Source organism: Cicer arietinum, chromosome 5, assembly GCF_000331145.2.
Source record: "Cicer arietinum cultivar CDC Frontier isolate Library 1 chromosome 5, Cicar.CDCFrontier_v2.0, whole genome shotgun sequence".
In the NCBI taxonomy this organism is placed as follows: domain Eukaryota; kingdom Viridiplantae; phylum Streptophyta; class Magnoliopsida; order Fabales; family Fabaceae; genus Cicer; species Cicer arietinum.
The window spans coordinates 25,124,148-25,142,960 of record NC_021164.2 but is presented as its reverse complement, the minus strand read 5'-3'; the positions used below and the strand labels follow the sequence as shown (position 1 = coordinate 25,142,960).

The 18,813-nt window shown below is 31.4% G+C and overlaps 1 protein-coding gene across 1 annotated transcript in view; it reads left to right on the top strand.

Annotated features, from left to right (window-relative positions):
• The first annotated feature begins 16,925 nt into the window (after positions 1 to 16,925).
• LOC101508993 (pentatricopeptide repeat-containing protein At1g02150-like) overlaps positions 16,926 to 18,813 on the top strand; it is an 8,348-nt gene continuing 6,460 nt past the window's right edge. Inside the window, 4 exon segments of the mRNA XM_027334761.2 lie at positions 16,926 to 17,421; positions 18,023 to 18,146; positions 18,149 to 18,180; position 18,227. Coding sequence (XP_027190562.1) covers positions 17,041 to 17,421; positions 18,023 to 18,146; positions 18,149 to 18,180; position 18,227 — 538 coding nt within the window. The 5' untranslated portion in view covers positions 16,926 to 17,040.

The window sequence follows — 18,813 nt, the reverse complement described above, 5'->3', positions numbered from 1 at the left end:
CGTGGGAAAATGAGACCTTTACTTTAAAAATAATATTTTGTATTACTAAAAATTTTATCGTACATTGTAAAGTTATTTACTTTTCATCGTTAACTTTTAATAGAAATGTGGAAGTGAGATTTCATTTGCTTGTAAATAATTGAATGTAATTAATTTCAGTCAACCTTGCTTATTTTGAATTTCACTTAAAGAAACTTTATTTTATTTTGGAGCATAAATGAATATTGATCTAATAATTGGAATATTAATTTTGCAAATAAATGAATAAATAATATTTTAGTAAATTGCATTACATTCTTATACAAAAAAAAAATATCAAGTCATTTTCTGACGCATCTTTAAATTATTACATGATGAACTACTTCTAAAAAAATTATAGTTATTTCTAAAAGAAAACTAATATTTTTAATTAATTTTTGGATAAAAAAATTTGGGGAGTTACAAGAAGAATAATAAATTGTGGTTGTCTCAACACAATTATATTGAGAAGGTGTTAGAGAGGTTTAACATGAGTAATTGCAAATCTGTTAGTACTCCACTTGCTACTCATTTTAAATTAAATTTGGATAAATGTCCTACAAGTGAGAAAGACAAAGAAGAGATGAATAAGATTCCTTATGCATCCGCAGTTGGTAGTTTGATGTATGTTATGGTATGCACAAGGTCAGATATTGCTCATGCAGTTGGAGTTGTTAGTCGATTTCTCTCTAATCCTGGTAAAGATTATTGGCAAACAGTGAAGTGGATTCTCAGATACCTCAGAGGCACTTCCAAATTGTGTTTATGCTATGGAGGTGATGAACTTGTGTTGGATGGCTACACATATGCAAATATGGCAGGTGATCTTGATTCTAGAAAATCTACTTCTGGTTATATGATGACTTTTGCAGGGGGAGCTGTGTCTTGGCAATCAATACTACAAAAGTGTGTTGCTTTGTCCACTACTGAAGTTAAGTACATTGTAGCAACCGAAGCTTCCAAAGAACTATTGTGGATGAATAAATTCCTACATGAGTTAGGCCTCAAGCAAGACAAGTTTGTGTTATTCTGTGACAGTCAAAGTGCGATCCATCTCAGCAAGAATTCGACTTTTCATGCAAAGTTGAAGCATACTAAAGTGTGATATCATTGGATACGAGATGCACTGGAAATGAAGTCATTTTTAATTGAGAACATTCATACTGATGAGAATGGTTCATATATGATGACGAAGACATTGCCTATGTCGAAGATGATATGCTGTAGAAAGAAAGTTTGCATGGTTGAGCAGTACCTTCCCACTTGAGTCGTGAGGGGGAGATTTGTTGGGTGGGTTTACTCCCCAAGTGGAACCCACTAGTTTTATTATTATTATTATTATTATTATTATTATTATTATTATTATTATTATTATTATTATTATTATTATTATTATTATTATTATTATTATTATTATAACTTGCTCCGTTTGATCTACAAATTTAGTATGTTATTTCTACCACTAAGTTTGTTATTTTAATATACAATTTGAGTAGTTTTATCTTCTCTGAGAGTAACTTTGGCATACCCACTTTAGTGGAAGGTTGCTATTGTTGATTGATGTTCTCTATTGTTATTAGGAAGACTCTGGTGTACCCATTAATTATTATAGTGGAAGTTTTACTGGACTAGGTCCCGTGGTTTTTATTCTCTCAATTTGAGGGAAGTTTTCCACGTTAAAAATTGCGTTTGTCTCATATTTAATTTTCTGCCAATTATTTTTACTCTGTGGAATTGTATTTTCTGTTTGGCCATTTATCTGCATTATTGAGATAGTTATCGCTAATTATCTCTGATTTTTCCCAACAAATGAAAACAATGACTTCCAATGATAAATCTGCGAATTTTCTGAAGCATTACGGTTACAATTTGCTATTAGGAATTTAGGATCAATCGCTGCTTTCTACATACTCGTGGTGCTTTACACTAAGGTCGAAGACAGTTTCAAGTTCAGTTTCTCTCTCTCTTTGTACTTTTTACATTAAAATTTTATTATTCGATTTTTTTTTTGTTACTGAATATATATATTGGTAGATTTTATTATTCTGTTTTTTAATTTTATTAATTTGTGGTTTTATGTATATAATTTATTGTATTTATATTTATGTTAATTAATGAACATGATGATAATATGGAGTTCTCTAGCGTGGTTCCCGGCAATTTCGATGGTAAGCTTGTTTTTGTATTTTTAACCATTATTTCTATGGATTTGGATTGCCTTATTTTAGATTATCTACTGACATAAGCGTTTGAGACCATGTGAGAGAATCTCTAAAAACAATTTGTGACACATTCATAAGTTGATTTTAGTTTATTTTGATTTCATACTTACCTTATATAAATATCTTATAACTTATATAAATATCTTATAGTGTTTCAACAGTTTGATTTTATTTTATCTTTTGTTATCGAAATATGTAAACACTTATATGTTAACATAAACGATTAATTAAATTTTTTTATCTAAATCGTGCTCATATTTTAAAGAGTCAACTAGTGGCGGAGCTTAAATTGAAATATTTGGGTGACCAAATTTTTAAAATTTTAATGGATAAATAAAAAGTATAATATTGTATAGAATTTTAAATTACAACAATATACAACACACTATCTATATTAATTAACATATCTATTAACATATGTCATGTCAGGTCTAATTGAAATTCGTCGCAATTGATTAGCACATATCAAACCAAAATATGAAGAAAGTTGTTGTGATTCAAACTTCATATGTGATGTATGTTTGGAACACAAATATAGATAAAAGTAAAAATCAAATTTGAAAGAAAAGTTGGATTATGATCGTAAATGATAAAACGGCCGTTGGGATGCATGTTGCTTCCGGCTATTATAGTAGCACCAGTAGCTTAGGGGTAGACAAAAATGGGAGACCCAACCGAAACCCGCTAAAACTGGTGGACAAATGGGTGAAATGAATGGGGAATAATCAGTGATCGGTTAAAGAAAATAATAAAATTAGTTATGAACGGTTACATGTGGTCGGATACAGGCTTGATAATTCAATCAAACGATAACTGAGACCGACCGAAACTAGTTACAAAAGAAAGTTTGAAACAAATACTTTACTAATGTACTAAATACTAACACCAATTTTTGAAAAGGCAAAATATATACCTTTTTTTAGCTGCATTTGCAGACTCTACAAGAGAACAGGTTATGCCATACTTTTTATTATCTTTGATTTCTCACACTTTGTTCATGCATTGTAGTTCTGTTTCTAAATGTAATAGATTTTATTTTTATTCTTTTGTAGATGGTAAATTTGATGTTGTTATGAATTCAACCTATAAATTTTGAACAATAAATGCAAAATTGAAATGGAAAGGATTAAAGATGAAAAAGACACACAATTATTGAATTTTGGAGCAATAATCTCCTATGTCTTCAACAATAGCCTTATCTTTCTTTATCAATAAGCAAGTAAACTACAAGATTTTTCCATCTCTCATAATTTTGTTTTATACTCATTTGAACTCTCCCCAATTGATCTTGAAAACACTTACTATCATTAGTAATGTTTTTCAACAAACTACAAGTCATAGCTTATATAACTATCTCTTCCCTCCAATAAGTTATAACAATAACTAACTAATTTTACTGCCAAATAGGCATCAAAGGCAACACAATCAAGTCAAACACAACCATAATTATTATGAGAGGAATACACGACCATAACCAGAGGCAAACACAACCAGAACCAAAGAAAATATTTATTTTCTCTTTATTAATAAATACAAATATAAATTGTTTTTTATGAATGTGATATTGAAATAAAAGTGTGCTTAAAAATAGATAGCAAATTTTTTATTATTATTGTACTTGACACGAATGTATCATGCTTTTACGTACCTTATCTTCAGGTGTGATGGAGAAATCAAAACTATATAGTTCTTCGTAGAAAATGTGAATGTGTTGGTTGTTTTTAAAGAAAAAATGTTTTGTTTGTAGATAAGCAAGTTTTCTAAAAAAATGTTTTGACGAAAGAAAATTATATTGCATACAAGAAATTGATTGCGATGCATATGTTTGATTTAAATAATTGTTATAAAAAACGAGTTATATCTATCAAGTTGTACAACTTATGTTCAAACAACTCAAAGATTAAAAAAATATCACATCTAGTCAATCATTTAAAAATAATTTTTTTATTTATTAATTTGTATTTGAAAATGAGTTTTAAAACTACCAAATTGTCACAACTTCTGTCATAACAACTCAAAGATTAAAAAAATATTATATCTAATAAACCATTAAATATTTGATTATATTTTTATTTTTGTTTTTTTTAAGAATTAAAATTTGATGTTAAATATTGAACAACAGTTCTATCCTAGAGGCAGAAGTCCAGAGACAGCAGTCCAACCCAAAGACAACAATTAAAATATAAATCAATCGCAATTAAATGAGTCATAACTAAATCAGTCTCAATTAAACTAATTCCAAACGAGTTCCAATACAAACCAGTCCCAAATTAAAACAAAAAATAAATAAATAAAACTAGAATAAACATAAATTAAACCACTTTGATATTAAACTATAATTAACACAAATATGTGATTCCTATCCCTTTTTCCCTTGAATCCATTACGAAGAACACAACAAAACGAGAATGAGATGACAATGATCGTTAGAAAGAGCTAATTCTAATGGGATTCACCATTAAGGTTTGTTTAACGTCATTTTTGTTCTTCAAATTTGTAACTTCATTCTTCTTCTTCTTTTTTGTTTATGTTACTATTTTAGAGTTCATAAATTTTTGTTTCTTTGCTTTATTTTTAAAAACTATAAAAGTATTAATATGGTATTACCTATTTACTAATGAATAAAACTGCAAATTAAATACGGCATGGATGACACATCAAACTCATTAATTGCCATGTCATCAAATTTAAGAGTCAAATTCAAAGTTGGATAAAATGTTGGAATTTTAAAAAACGGAGGGATCAAAATTGCTGGAAAAAAATACAGAGACCAAAATTGCATATTGAGTAAAATAGGGGAGTCAAATTGGACCAAGGGAAAGATGAATGTTTTTAGGTTTAATAACAGTAATTACGAAATGTTATAATTAAAATATTATTATTTTTTTATAAATTATTTATGTTATGAAAAAAAAAGTCCCTCCATGTCTTCTTGGCGGTTTTGGACAGTGAGATTCTGGTGTTGGATTTTTGCATCGAAAGTCTTCTCGGTGATTTGGTCAAATCTTCTTTGTAGTTTGGTTAGTAGTATTAGAATTCAATATAAACAAAATTAATATTGTATTAAAGTTTACGAGAGTGTAATGGTAAAATTTCAAATCTCTTATTAAAAAAAAAAAGATAAAGTCTAAAAAAAGATTAAAAGATATACAAATTATATTTAATATTAAATTTTAGTCTCTTTACCGCCCATCAAATTATCCACACATTAAGTTCAATAAAATTAAATGTGAGAAAGTGTATCAGCAAAATCACCTGTTAAAAAGAAATATTAATATTCCCTAATCATTTTGTTTTGTCTGTCATGGACCACTTCATAAAAATGTCTCAAAAAATAATTCATTATACATAGAAATCAAAAGATTGTACACTGATTTCTCATAGCAAACACAACTCCGCCATTACCTTGGATGACAAAGACCACCTTCTTTTGAACCAGAAAGACAGCAAAGCACGTTGCCTCATTTAGTATGGAGGAAACAAAGGCAATTTTGTTGCATATGTTTTTTTTCTTTTTTTGGGTACATTGTTTAGTTCATTTTTATACCAAGCAATGCTTTGTTTACGGAGTGGTGACTGCTTTTAATAAGTGCTAGTTCAACGAATTTTATGTCTAAAACATGTTTCTACAATTGAAGAATAAAAAGATAAGGACGTTATTGATGATACATATTCAATTTTTAAAACATTCTTTTTTTTTTACTAATCTATTTTTAAGGGTCATCTTAAATATTAGACATATATTTTAATTTAAAAATTGGATCTTTAAATAAGAAGAGAGTATAATTTTAATTATTAAAAGAAAAGATAAATTGAATTTTAGTTTTTATAAAAAAGATTCAGAAGCTAGAGAAGTCGTACATTTTCGGTTTCGATGAGAAATGAGGTAAGTGATCTTTTTGAATAAATAAGGAAAGCTTTTTCTTTAAAACACATAAACAAATAATAAAATATCTGGAAAAATACAATAATGAAATTAACCAAAAGAAAAGAAAAATAAAAAGGAATTGAGAAAGGATAAAGAAGAAAGCATGTTCCTCTTCCTGACTTGACAAGCTGTCTGCTTTGCTCAGATGTGAAATAGACACGGCAACTTGCAACTTGCATGGTCGTTAGGACATAGGATGTCCACTGCTACCCAAAGTTTTCAATAATTTTTTTAAAAAAATACTACTATTTTTAATTTTTTTAAAAAATACTACAACTTTTACTATACTTATAAGAGCCATTTTGAATTATAATTTTATTAATAAAAATTGATCTATTATATATATTTTATGAATTAAATCAGGCCAGACTTTAATTCAAAAGGTGATCCAAAATATTATATTTGTATTTTCTGTACAAATTTTTTAAAATTACTCTATTAATTTCATTAGACATTCGTTGGAGATAATTATTGAACGGTCCTCAAATTCAAATGTAGAATCGCATTTGGCGTGTAATTTGAAGGAAACTTTCATTTATGAATTTAATCGAATGTATATAAGTAGTTAAATTTTATATTAAAAAAATATTAATATTAAAAAATTGAAAAATGAATAAATTATTAATTGTGACAAAATTGTGAAAATTAAATCATATAAATCTATAAGATAATTGTGGTTTAATATATGCTAATTGGTGATGAATTTCGATTAGACATGACATTACATATGTTAATAAATATGCTAATTAATATAAATATTTTGATGTATCTTGTTGTAATTTTGAGATCTATAATCGGTATTTTATGAGTAGAATTAATTTTATGAGTTGAATTGTGGTTGTTGGGTTATCATTGTCGAGATGTGTAATTAAGTCTAATATGTCAAGGTGACATGCAATGCAATCTGTGCATCTTTTCTTGTTACACGACTTAACCTAATCAAATCGTATGCATCATGTAGATTGTATTATTGATATGTGTAGATCTTCATTGTATAATATAGATTGGTATGTGTATATAAATTAAAATTTATTTTACCAATTTTTTTAGTTATTAAAATTGTATTTTTTTATTAGGTTCAATTTTTAAGATTAGAATAGGGTCTCTAATATTTTAAAATTTGGGTCACATCCTAATGTTTTAGTACACCCTAATGTTTCAGTTCAAGATCTGCCACCGACAATTTGTTAATTTGAGTTTTATACGTGGTCGATAAAGCATAATTGAGTTTTCCCCCCGCAATTTCTTAAATTATTTCATCATGTTTGTAGACATGTATCCTAAAATACTACTGAAAGAGGATGTTGTGGAAGAATAAGTCAATTGGGAATTTGAAATATAAATGAATTTTCATTCCTCTCCTTGTTTCCGTGGCATTAGTTTGTTTTTCTTTCTCATTTCTTATTGAATTATGAACAATATGGAATCAAAAATTAGTAGTCAATCTATATCTTGGCTTTAGGATTGATGGTGCTGTGCCAGGCAGCTCAGTGGATCAAGGCATTAAGTTTGCTTCCTATACTTGAGCATGAGAACCTGAGTGGAAAATACCTCTACTTCGATTTAGACAAACTTCAATTTTTCCTTAGAGAAGTTTGTGTGCTGTTGTCATGTGGTCTTTTTAAGAACATGCATATTCCTTGATTGATTGTTTTTAGAACATGCATATTCCTTGTTTGATTTAGTTATGTAAACAATGGTTAGCACCAAAAATTGCAAAGAAGTTACGGTAGCGAAAATCCATAGGAGCAAGTTATTTCAATATACAAAAAGCATCTTGCCGATCCTTCTATTTATTGCTTCTTCTGGACTGGACTATTCATTTTGGTAGTCACCAAGTGATTTGTGATTATACTACAAGAGTAAAATATAAGTTGTCAAAGTGATGAAATTCCAGAGAGATAAGTGTTTAGTAGGGGTGGGCAAAGTTCAGTTCTGCACTAGAACTATTTGAAAATTGAACCGAACTGTTTTTCAGTTTGGAAAAACCGAACTGAACCGGTTTTCAGTTCAAAGAACCGAACCGAACCGGTTTATAAAAGTGGTGCACCGGTTTATTATTTTGAACCAAACCGAACTGGTTTAACTTAATTTTTTTGTTCATATAGGCCAAAATTTTCATAATTACCCCTAATTACGACTAAAAAAAATTCAGTTCAAGTTTTTTGAAATAAAAACCGGTTCGATTTGGTTTTTTTAAACAAAAAACTGGTTCGGTTCGGTTTTTTGAATTGAAAAACCGGTTCGGTTCAGTTCTGGTTTTACAAAATCAGTTCGAAAACAGTTCGGTTCTTAAACCAGTTCAGTTCAAAACCAGTTCGGTTCGGTTCGGTTCGGCAGTTTGGTTCAGTTTTTGGTTTTTTTGAACACCCCTAGTGTTTAGGGATTGTTACTGAAAAATTGCATTTTGAACTGTACACTCAATCGGTTACAAATTTTAATGATCTGCAACAGTAACACGCTAACTGCACTCTACACATCTACACAGGTCCTTTACAGTATCTACAGTGCTTCTATACAATCCAATATGCTTACAGGATATACACATTATAATCAATACAATACAAATCATATGCACTAATGGTGACTGAATTTGTAATCTTAATAGAGATTTTAGAATGATGTTTCCTTTTGGAAGAACTAACTTGACTATTTTCTTGTTTTCTTACTCTTTTGTGTTGTACGTTACTAACCTTCATTAGTATGTGTTATGAAATGTTTCAGTTACAATAATAGGAAAAAGATGATTTGGAATTTGATTTTCTTCATCGTGTCGGGGCTTCTTCTAATGAGGTTGGTTCACTGGTCATTTTGTTTAGTTGGTGATGGATATATCTATTAGACAATGTTATTATATATTAGTAGTAAGAGTATTTTAGATATTTTCTATTTTTCTATATATATACTCATTGTAACCCTATTAACTTTAGTTTGGTTTATTCTATGTTATGAAACCCTAGAGTGGTTGTTTCTCTTCTTCCTCTTTCTTCCTCTTTTCATTGTTAACATGGTATCAGAGCTTTGGTTGATTTTGGGATCTACCGTAGAGAAGAGAGAGACTATTTTGATAGGAAAGACAACCACCAAAAGAGAAAAGAGAATAGTAACCTTATTCCCGATTTTGTTAAATCAGTCTTAGCAAAACATCGATTGCGCATTTGTTAACCGTTGGATCGAGCTGATATTTGGAAAGCAGGTTCGAAACATTTATGTCTTTATCTTCAACGGTCGGATCGGCGAAACGACGTATGGAGAGGGAGAAATAGTGCTCGCACAGCACTAGATTATCCCTAATTTATTTGGTCTCAGTGATTGTGTTTGTCGTATTTTTCTGTCATTATTTGTTATGGCTGGTGTTAAGGATGATTCTCTTCAAGCTGTTAGTGTTCACCTCAATGGACAAAATTACTCTTATTGGAGTTATGTGATGAAAATTTTTTTGATTGGAAAATATATGTGAGGTTATGTTGATGAAACTTCTGTTAAGCCTACAGATAAAAAGGATGAAACTCAATATGCAAAAGATCTGAAAACATGGAATGTTAGTAATTCAAAAATTATTACTTGGATTAATAATTCTGTTGAGTTGTCTATAGGAGTACAACTAGCAAAATATGATACTGCTAAAGAGATTTGGGATCACTTGAAACGTTTGTATGTTCAGCCTAACTTTGCAAAACGTTATAAGTTGGAAAGTGATATTAGAGCCCTTAAGCAGAGCAGTATGACCATTCAGGAATTCCATTCGACAATTACTAATTTGTGGGATCAATTGACTCTTATGGAATCACCTGAGTTGAAAGCTGTCAAAGCATACATTGATCAAAGAGAGGAGCAACATCTGATTTGGTTTCTAATGGCTCTTCGTGATGATTTTGAGGGCCTTCGTGGGGGTATTTTGCATCGTTCTCCTCTTCCTAATGTTGAATCAGTAGTTAGTGAATTGTTGCAGAAGAAATCAGACTTAAGACTCATTCTGGTGTGTTAGATAAGGAAATTCTCTCAACTCCTCCATCTATTTTTGTTGCTTCTGTTCAAAAATAAAACATCTCAAGGGAGAGTTGGGCTTGGTAATGATGAATGTGCATTCTGCAAAGAAAAAGGTCATTGGAAAACACATTGTCCGAAATTGGGGAGAGCACATAAGAAGAATTTTAGGGGGCCATTGTCCAATGTTGTTGCTTCTGCTCCTCCTACCATTGGCTCTAGTTCTGGTTCTGTATACTCATCTGAGACTGCTTCTCAAATATCTGATATTGCAGAACAGCTTCAAAGACTTCTTGCCACTCAATCACATGCCATGTCTGCCACCTCTTCTAAAGGTTTGAACTCCTCTGGTATCCCCTATGGTATGTCAGGTATATCTCCTTCCATATGGATTCTTGATTCTGGAGCATCGAGAGTTTGTCAACTAAAAAACGAAAACGTTTAATGGAATGCATCTTTGTGAACAAATCAGCAATCTGTAAAGAAGAAGAGACAAATGGTAGAGTAATAGTTCCATGCTGAAGATGATGACGAGTAAGATGACAATCAATCTCAATGTGTTTGGTGCATTCATGAAAGATCGAGTTGTGAGCAATTTTAATAGCACTCTTGTTATCGCAGTGCATCGGAGTTGGCTCAGAAAGAGAGATACCTATATCAGACAAAAGCCAACGCAACCAAATTATTTCAGCGGTAGTGGATGCCATAGCACGATACTCAGCTTCTGTAGAGGAGCGAGAGACAATGTCTTATTTGTTACTCTTCCAAGAAATAAGACAGTCTCTAAGAAAGATAAAATCCTGTGGTGGATTTACGACCAGTGGTATCACCAGCCCAATCAACATCAGAATAAGCTCGTAACTCCAATGAGGATGACGATGGAAAGAGAAGACTTTGAAATTCAGTTCCTCGAAGATAACGAAGAATCCGAAGAACTACTGCCCAATGTACTGTAGTGGGAGAGACAACAAACTGACTAACAACATGAACAACATAAGCAATGTCAGGTCTAGTAATCGTAAGATACACTAAGCTGCCAACCAAAGTACGATACAAAGTGGAATCTGGTAAAGGAACACCATCCGAGGGAGCATATTTTTACATTCACTCAAGAGGAGTATCTGCTGCTCTAGTATCAGAAAGACGAGCCTGATCAAGAATGTTGGAAATGTACTTGGATTGAGAAAGAAGGTAGCCTCTAGGAGAGTAGGCAACTTCAACCCCCAAGAAATAGCGAAGAGTTCCCAAGTCCTTCACCTCAAACTGTTTGGCTAACTGCAATTTCAACTCATTGATTCAACTAACATCATCACCTGTAATAATCATATCATCAACATATAAAGAAAGTATAATGCGACCATGAGTGGTGGACCTTATAAACAATGCAGAATCATGTTCACTAGAGCGAAAACCAAGAGAAGTGATCACAATAGAGAATTTCTCAAACCAAGCTCGAGGAGCCTGTTTAAGACCATATAGAGCTTTTTTTAACTTACATACTTCCCTTTGATTATGAGAAACACCTTGCGGAGGGACCATATAGACTTCTTCATGAAGCTCACCATTTAAAAAGGCATTTTTGACATCCATTTGGGAAATATGCCATTGACGAATAGATGCAACTGCAATAAGAGTACGCATAGTGGTCATCTTGGCTACAGGAGCAAAAGTTTCTTCATAATCCATATTATATTGTTGAGAGAAACCCTTAGCAACAAGACGTGCTTTGTAGCGCTCAACTGACCCATCAGATTTAGTTTTGATCTTGTATACCCAACGAGACCCAATAACACGTTTTCCAGGAGGAAGAGATACTAATTCCCAAGTGTTCGTTTTGTGCAATGCAGATAGTTCTTCTGCCATAGCCTGCTGCCAAAGAGGATCAAGAACAACCTCTTTATAGGAAGATGGCTCAGACAAACTGTGAATAGAGGTTAAGAAAGAAGCAAACGAAGCTGAGTAAGTCGAATAGACAAAATCAGGTAACTGAGTAGACTTACGTTGACGAGAAGGGTAACGAGGAGGATCAACAATCGCAGAAGGTGGATCGACAGCCGGGGGGACAAGAGGGATGTCATCATGAAGTAGTAGTATTTGTCCTGCAATTCTCAACATTACAATCACTAGAAGCGCTATCATTAGGACCAAACAGATGAATATGGGTTAGTTCAGAACTCTTAGTAATCTGAGAATCAGAGGAAACAGAGTAAAAAGGGATGTGCTCAAGAAAAACAACATTACGAGATACATAAAGTTTTCTTGCATGAGGATCATAACAACGATAACTCTTTTGACCATCCCCATAACCAAGAAAAACACACATGGCTGAACGAGAAGACAACTTACTGCGCTCTACTTGAGGGCGAAGAACAAAACAAGTAGAACCAAAAGCTTTCAAAGAATAGTAATCAGGGATAGAAGCATACAATTTTTCAAAGGGAGACAAACCTGATATGATAGAGGATGAAATTCTATTAATAGCATGAACAACAGTAAGAACTGCTTCTCCCTAAAACTCACTAGGAACTGAAGCGAACAACAAAAGGGAATGAGCAGTCTCTATAATGTGACGGTGTTTCCTTTCAGCAACTCCATTTTGTTGAGGAGTATCAGTACAAGATGTTTGGTGGCGGGTGCCATCATAAGCAAGTAATTCATAAAATTTATTAGAGGTATATTCACCACCTAAATCACAACGAAAACACTTTATAACAAAATTATGTTGAGTTTTGACCATTGCACGAAACATATGATAAATGTCAAAAAATTCAGACCGATTTTTCATAAGATAAACCCAACAATAACGAGTGTAATCATCAATAAACGAAACATAATATCTAGATCCACCTTTGGTGAGAACCAGTGATGGACCCCAAACATCAGAGTGAACTAAATCAAAAGGCGCATATGAAACGAAAACACTTTTACTAAACGGTAAAGCTGGAAATTTAGCAAGTTTACAACCACAACAATTTGAGATATCACAGGGTTGTAACTTTCCTAAGGCTCCAGTAGAATCCAAATATTTTAATCTAGAAGCAGAAACATGTCCAAGACGAGAATGCCATAAATAAAAACTAGAAGATAAGGAATTCAAGCGAAAATTAGATAATAAGTCAACAGTAGTTGTTGAGGCTGCAGTATCTGGGAGTCGTAGGTCATCCAAAACGTAAAGTCCCCCCTGTCTATGGTCTGTCCCAATCAGCCTCCCGGAAGGTGGATCCTGCACACAACAAGAAGTGGAAGAAAACATAACTGAATAACTGAAATCACATATTTGACTAACAGAAGTAAGACTCAAAGTAAGATTAGGAATATAATAAACATTAGAAAGAGACAAGTTAGGTGTTGAGACAGAACCAATGCCTGCTAGTGACATAAGAGTGCCATCAGCAATGATAACCGACACAGACGAAGCATGTTTCACAGACACAAAAGATTTATCATCGTATGTCTTATGATGAGATGCTCCATGTTTAATGCATCATGAGTTTGAGGGGAGATATTAGATAATGTTATTATATATTAGTAGTAAGGGTATTTTAGATATTTTCTATTTTCCTATATATATACTCATTGTAACCCTATTAACTTTAGTTTGGTTTATTCTATATTATGAAACCCTAGAGTGGTTGTTTCTCTTCTTCCTCTTTCTTCCTCTTTTCATTGTTAACAATATCCTTTCATGTTCTTATTCTCTTTCTTGTAGTCTTTAGGAACCATCACAACTTTTACAGCTCATATTGGAACTATCCTAGTGGTCATGCCTTAAAAAAATTGCATGGGATTGGTGAGTCCATGAGTTCTAAAATGTCCATGCATTTCCTGCAAAGCATTTAGCTAGAAATTTGCCTTGAAAAAATACTGCTCCGTTTTGCCAATAATATTGTAAAAATATTTAAGCTTCACTATCCTTTTCTTCATAGTCAGTATAGCAAACTCTGTCAAATTGTTGTACCTGGTGAATCATCTGATGGATTAGTAGAATTTTAAGTATGGCCCATTGAGTGTGATACTTATATCATGAATTGATCTGTGAAAAGAGTTATTCATGGGTGTTATCTGGCTGTTCATTTTATAACATTTCTGGACTAAATGATTAATAATTGAGTTTGAGGTGTTTTATTTAGACTCATTGTTTGACGAGCATTTTGTTGATTAAAAAAAGCCCAATCAGAAAAATCAATAAATGGAAAAAATAGAATATTGTTAAACATATTGTTAAATGTAGTAATTAGCAAAGAATAATTGTTAAATGAAGATATAGTTAACTATAGTAATTAGGAGAGAATAATTCAATAATGGAATTATTAGAAGTAGATGTAATTAAATACAATAATTAGAAGAGAATAATTCTATAATGGAATTATTAGGAGAATAAGGTAGAGTAGGTGAATTAGGAAAAGATGAATAAAACTAATAGAAGAGGAAAGAGGGAAATCATAATGGGAAAGAATTGGGGTCTTAAGGAAGGGAGGGGCAGGTCCTCAAAGATCTGCAATTACACTATCCTTGAAAGAAACATAACCTTGGTTGTAAATGGATGAATTTTTAATTTAGCTTCATGTGTTGTAAAGTGGTACTAATGTTGTAGAATTAAAATTGCTGGTTAACAATTTCTTCTGGGACAACTTAACATTGTTTATTCTTTTGCTATTGCCAGAAAAACTTGTGTTAATTTTGGTAATGATAAATTGTTTATTCTTTTCCTAAGTTTACACTGCCACTGTTGAAACGTTGATGATCACATCATACTACCATTGTAAGTGCAAAAAATCGTTAATATTTAGAAACCCTGCAATTAACTTTAGGATGAACAATAAAACGGATTATAAAATTTAGGCTAAATTACATTCGTGGTCCTTTAACTTAATTTCAGGTAACGTTTTAGTTCCTTATCTTTTTTTTTCTTCCCGATTTAGTCCTTTATTCCTAATAATATCAAATAAAGTATGAAAATATGAGTTTATTTGAAGATTTGCATTACGAATTTGATGAAATTTGTATTATATTGAAGAATATAATTAATTTTATGAGTTTTGATTGAATTTTTTTTTTAATTTTTGTTTGAAAAAAGATAACGTTGTTAAAATTTTAAAACATAAAATATCAAATTGTCATTTAAAATTAAAATAAAGGACTAAGTCGGAAAAAAAAAAGATAAAGAACTAAAACGTTACTTGAAATTAAGTTAAAGGACCACGAATGTAATTTAGCCTAAAATTTATTAATTCTTTTTAACAAAATTTATTATATAAATTTGATCCCTCATTTGAGTAATTGTTATTTTTGTCCCAATTCATTTTTAGTGATTATAACTCCTTAACTTTTTGTTAAAATAATACATCAAATAATGAAATTAAACACTCAAATGGGTTAAAACTGATACAATAGGGCCCAAAAGAAAGGGAGGGTCTTCTTGTAACCATACTCTCTCTTCATAGGTAATACCATAATTTGCAATACAATGAGCCATAACATTTCCATCCCATTTAGTGTGATTAAAAGAATGTGACCTTCTTTTCTCACCCATATTTTTCATAAAATCCTTAAATTTTATTTAGATTAATTAATTCAAACGTACATTTGAAAAAACATAGAGGACGGAAGATGAAATCCCCTTATAAAATAGAAAAATTTATCCTATATCTCTATATTTGTATCTATACCCCACAAATTTTTAAAAATGTCAAATGTACTTTTAATTTTACTATTTTATTAACTTAAATTAAGGTTTATCAAAAAACATTTTTAAAGTTTTTCGATAAAGGTTTCCTGAAGCTTAAAAATATATACTTTCGAAAAACTTATAAATTTTTTTTCGGTACATCAAATTTTTTTAATTTATTTAAAAAATAACTTTTTTTCAAAAAATTTAGCAAAAGCTTTCTGAAGTGTAACTTTTTTACACGAAAACTTGGAAAAAAATATTGTGCACTGGAAAACTTAAAAAAAGATTCTTAAAAAAAATTTTCTGATAAAATTAAATAAAAAATAAAAAATTTTAAAATTTATACGGAGGTAAAAAAAAGTCATTTTAAACTTGGGGTATAAGGTAAAATTTTCTAAAAAAAAATAAATAATCAATATGAAATGACTAGCTCAACAATCCTCTAAAAGGCTAAGACATAGCCTTTGAAATGTTTCTCCTTCTCTGAACCAAATATCAATTTTGCACAATCTTTATGCCACATAGTTTCTACAACAGATATCCTAAGCGAAATCAATCCCCAACTAGAAAGCTAAAGCTTTTGCCATCACCACTTTTGGAAAGTATCTCTGATGCCAACAAGTAAATATGGTTCAATAGTTAATTTTCTTTTACTAGAACTAGTCTTAATTTTCATTAAAATAGTTGGGGTTTGACAATGAATTTAAACTATGGAATCATTTTAAAGATTAAAAAGTTAATTTGAAATATTTTGTTTTGTGCAACTTGGGTCTAAAAAAAAAAAATTGGAATTGTTTGCTTTTGAGTTAACTTTGATATTTTAATGAGTAAGTTTTAAAGATAGGGAAGTTTAAAAAAATATAAACAATTCAATTTTTCAGAACTTTTCAATAATAATTTTATAAATAAAAAAAGATCGGAAATAGTTGATTAAACTCATTCAACTACGGTTGAACTAAAAAAAATAAAAAAAGTTTAAAAAATAAGTATATTCTTAAATACAAGCACATATTCTTAAATAAAAACATATTTATAATTATAATTAAAAAATAAAAAATAAAAACAAAAACAAAAACAAAACAGACATGTGTAAGATGGAGCCTATGATATCTATCACAAAAAATTGAAACATTTTTATTTTGAAACAAAGCAAAACAAAACAACAACCTTCATACCCATTTCCTAAGTAGTTGTTGTTTGAGAAAAGGAAGAAGATGACAACGCCGCCTCTTCAATCTTCATTACAAAACCAAAACGCTTCTCTTTCTCTTTCATCTTCCCTTTGCTATTCTCAATCTCACGCATCACTTGTTCCCACAAAAAGGGTCAGTGTGTGTTACAGTTACAAAGGAGGAGTCTCTGTGACTTGTTCCATTTCAAAGATTCACAATTATGGTACCGTTGATTACGAGCGCAGACCCACTGTGAAGTGGAATGCTCTATACAAGAGGATTTCTTTGATGGATAATCCTGAATTGGGTTCTGCTTCTGTTTTGAATCAGTGGGAGAATGAAGGCAAAAGTCTCACAAAATGGGAACTTTGTAGAGTTGTTAAAGAATTGAGAAAGTACAAAAAACATGACAGAGCCCTTCAGGTAAATTATTTCACTTCCATTTTCAACTAATTCACTGTAAACAATCTACTCAAATTGTATTAAAAGATAAATTAACACAATTTATTATATACCATGTAATAACGTAAGAAGGAGTTTGCTGTTTTGATCAATTGAATGGTTGCTATGTGAGTGGTGGAATGTGTTTTTGTGAGAGGATTAGAGTACTGTGTTGGTTTTTTGGGTTGTGTTGATCAGCTTGATTTTCCTCAAGGTTGAATGTATTTTGTGATCATTTTTCGAGTACCTCATTGTGACATGAATATAATTATTATATGTGTTGTGTTGTGTTGTGTGTATAGGGTGTGTTCTTCACGTGCGGTTGATGTTAAACAGCTTCTATTAGCATATGAATGGAATTATTCATGATGTTTGTGGTGGAGTATTTTATTATATAGTATTGCAATTTGATTATTGATAATTTTGGAGTTTAAGAACACTGTCCTTTTTTAGTGTGTGTGAACAGGTGAAATCAAATAGTAAGAATAGTTGGCAGAGTTTTTTATGCGTCTTACAATTTAGTATTTAACTGTTGTAATATGGGGAGCTTATGAAAGTAATGACTAATGAGCAAATGTTGCAGATATATGATTGGATAAACAATAGACCAGAGAGGTTTAGAATATCTGCAAGCGACGCTGCCATTCAGTTAGATCTAATCGCAAGAGTTCACGGAGTTTCTAGTGCAGAAGGATTTTTTTTGAACCTATCAATGATTTAAAAGACAAGAGGACATATGGTGCCCTTGATAGAGCTAAGAAGGACGGTAGGCCACCTATTACTAAAGTGTATGTGAGGCGCCAGCCTGGCACTAAATGAAAATAACTAACTAGTGAATAATAGTTAGTGGGAATAGAATAAATAGGAGGGAAAGAGAGGAATGGGGGCAATTTTGGAAAACAGTGGAGTAGGAGTAACTGATTCTGGGAATCAGTTAGAGATTTCTGTTTTCTTTCCCATCTATCTGTTTCCTTTCCCATCTATCTGTTTTCCTTCTTTCTCTACAATTCTTTGTAATTCTTCTATTCAATCAATAATACAAAGAGATTAGGGTTCATTGATCCTAATCCACCATTCAGTTTCAATTACGCTATTTGTTCCTAATTGATACCGGTATTAACACTGGTATCAGAGCACCGATCCTGGTGCCCTGAATTCCACGCTTGGAGTTGCTGCGTATGAGGACGAGAAGCATGGCGAGAGCCAATGACGACTGGGAACAGGAACGTGAAGAGATGAAAACTCGACTTGAGTTTGCAGAAGCTCTGGCGAAGAAACATGAGGATCAAATCGCTGATTTGTTGATGAAATTTGGCTCGAATCGTGAACAGGGTAGTCCGTTTCAGGAAGGAACTGGAAGTAATGGAGGTCACA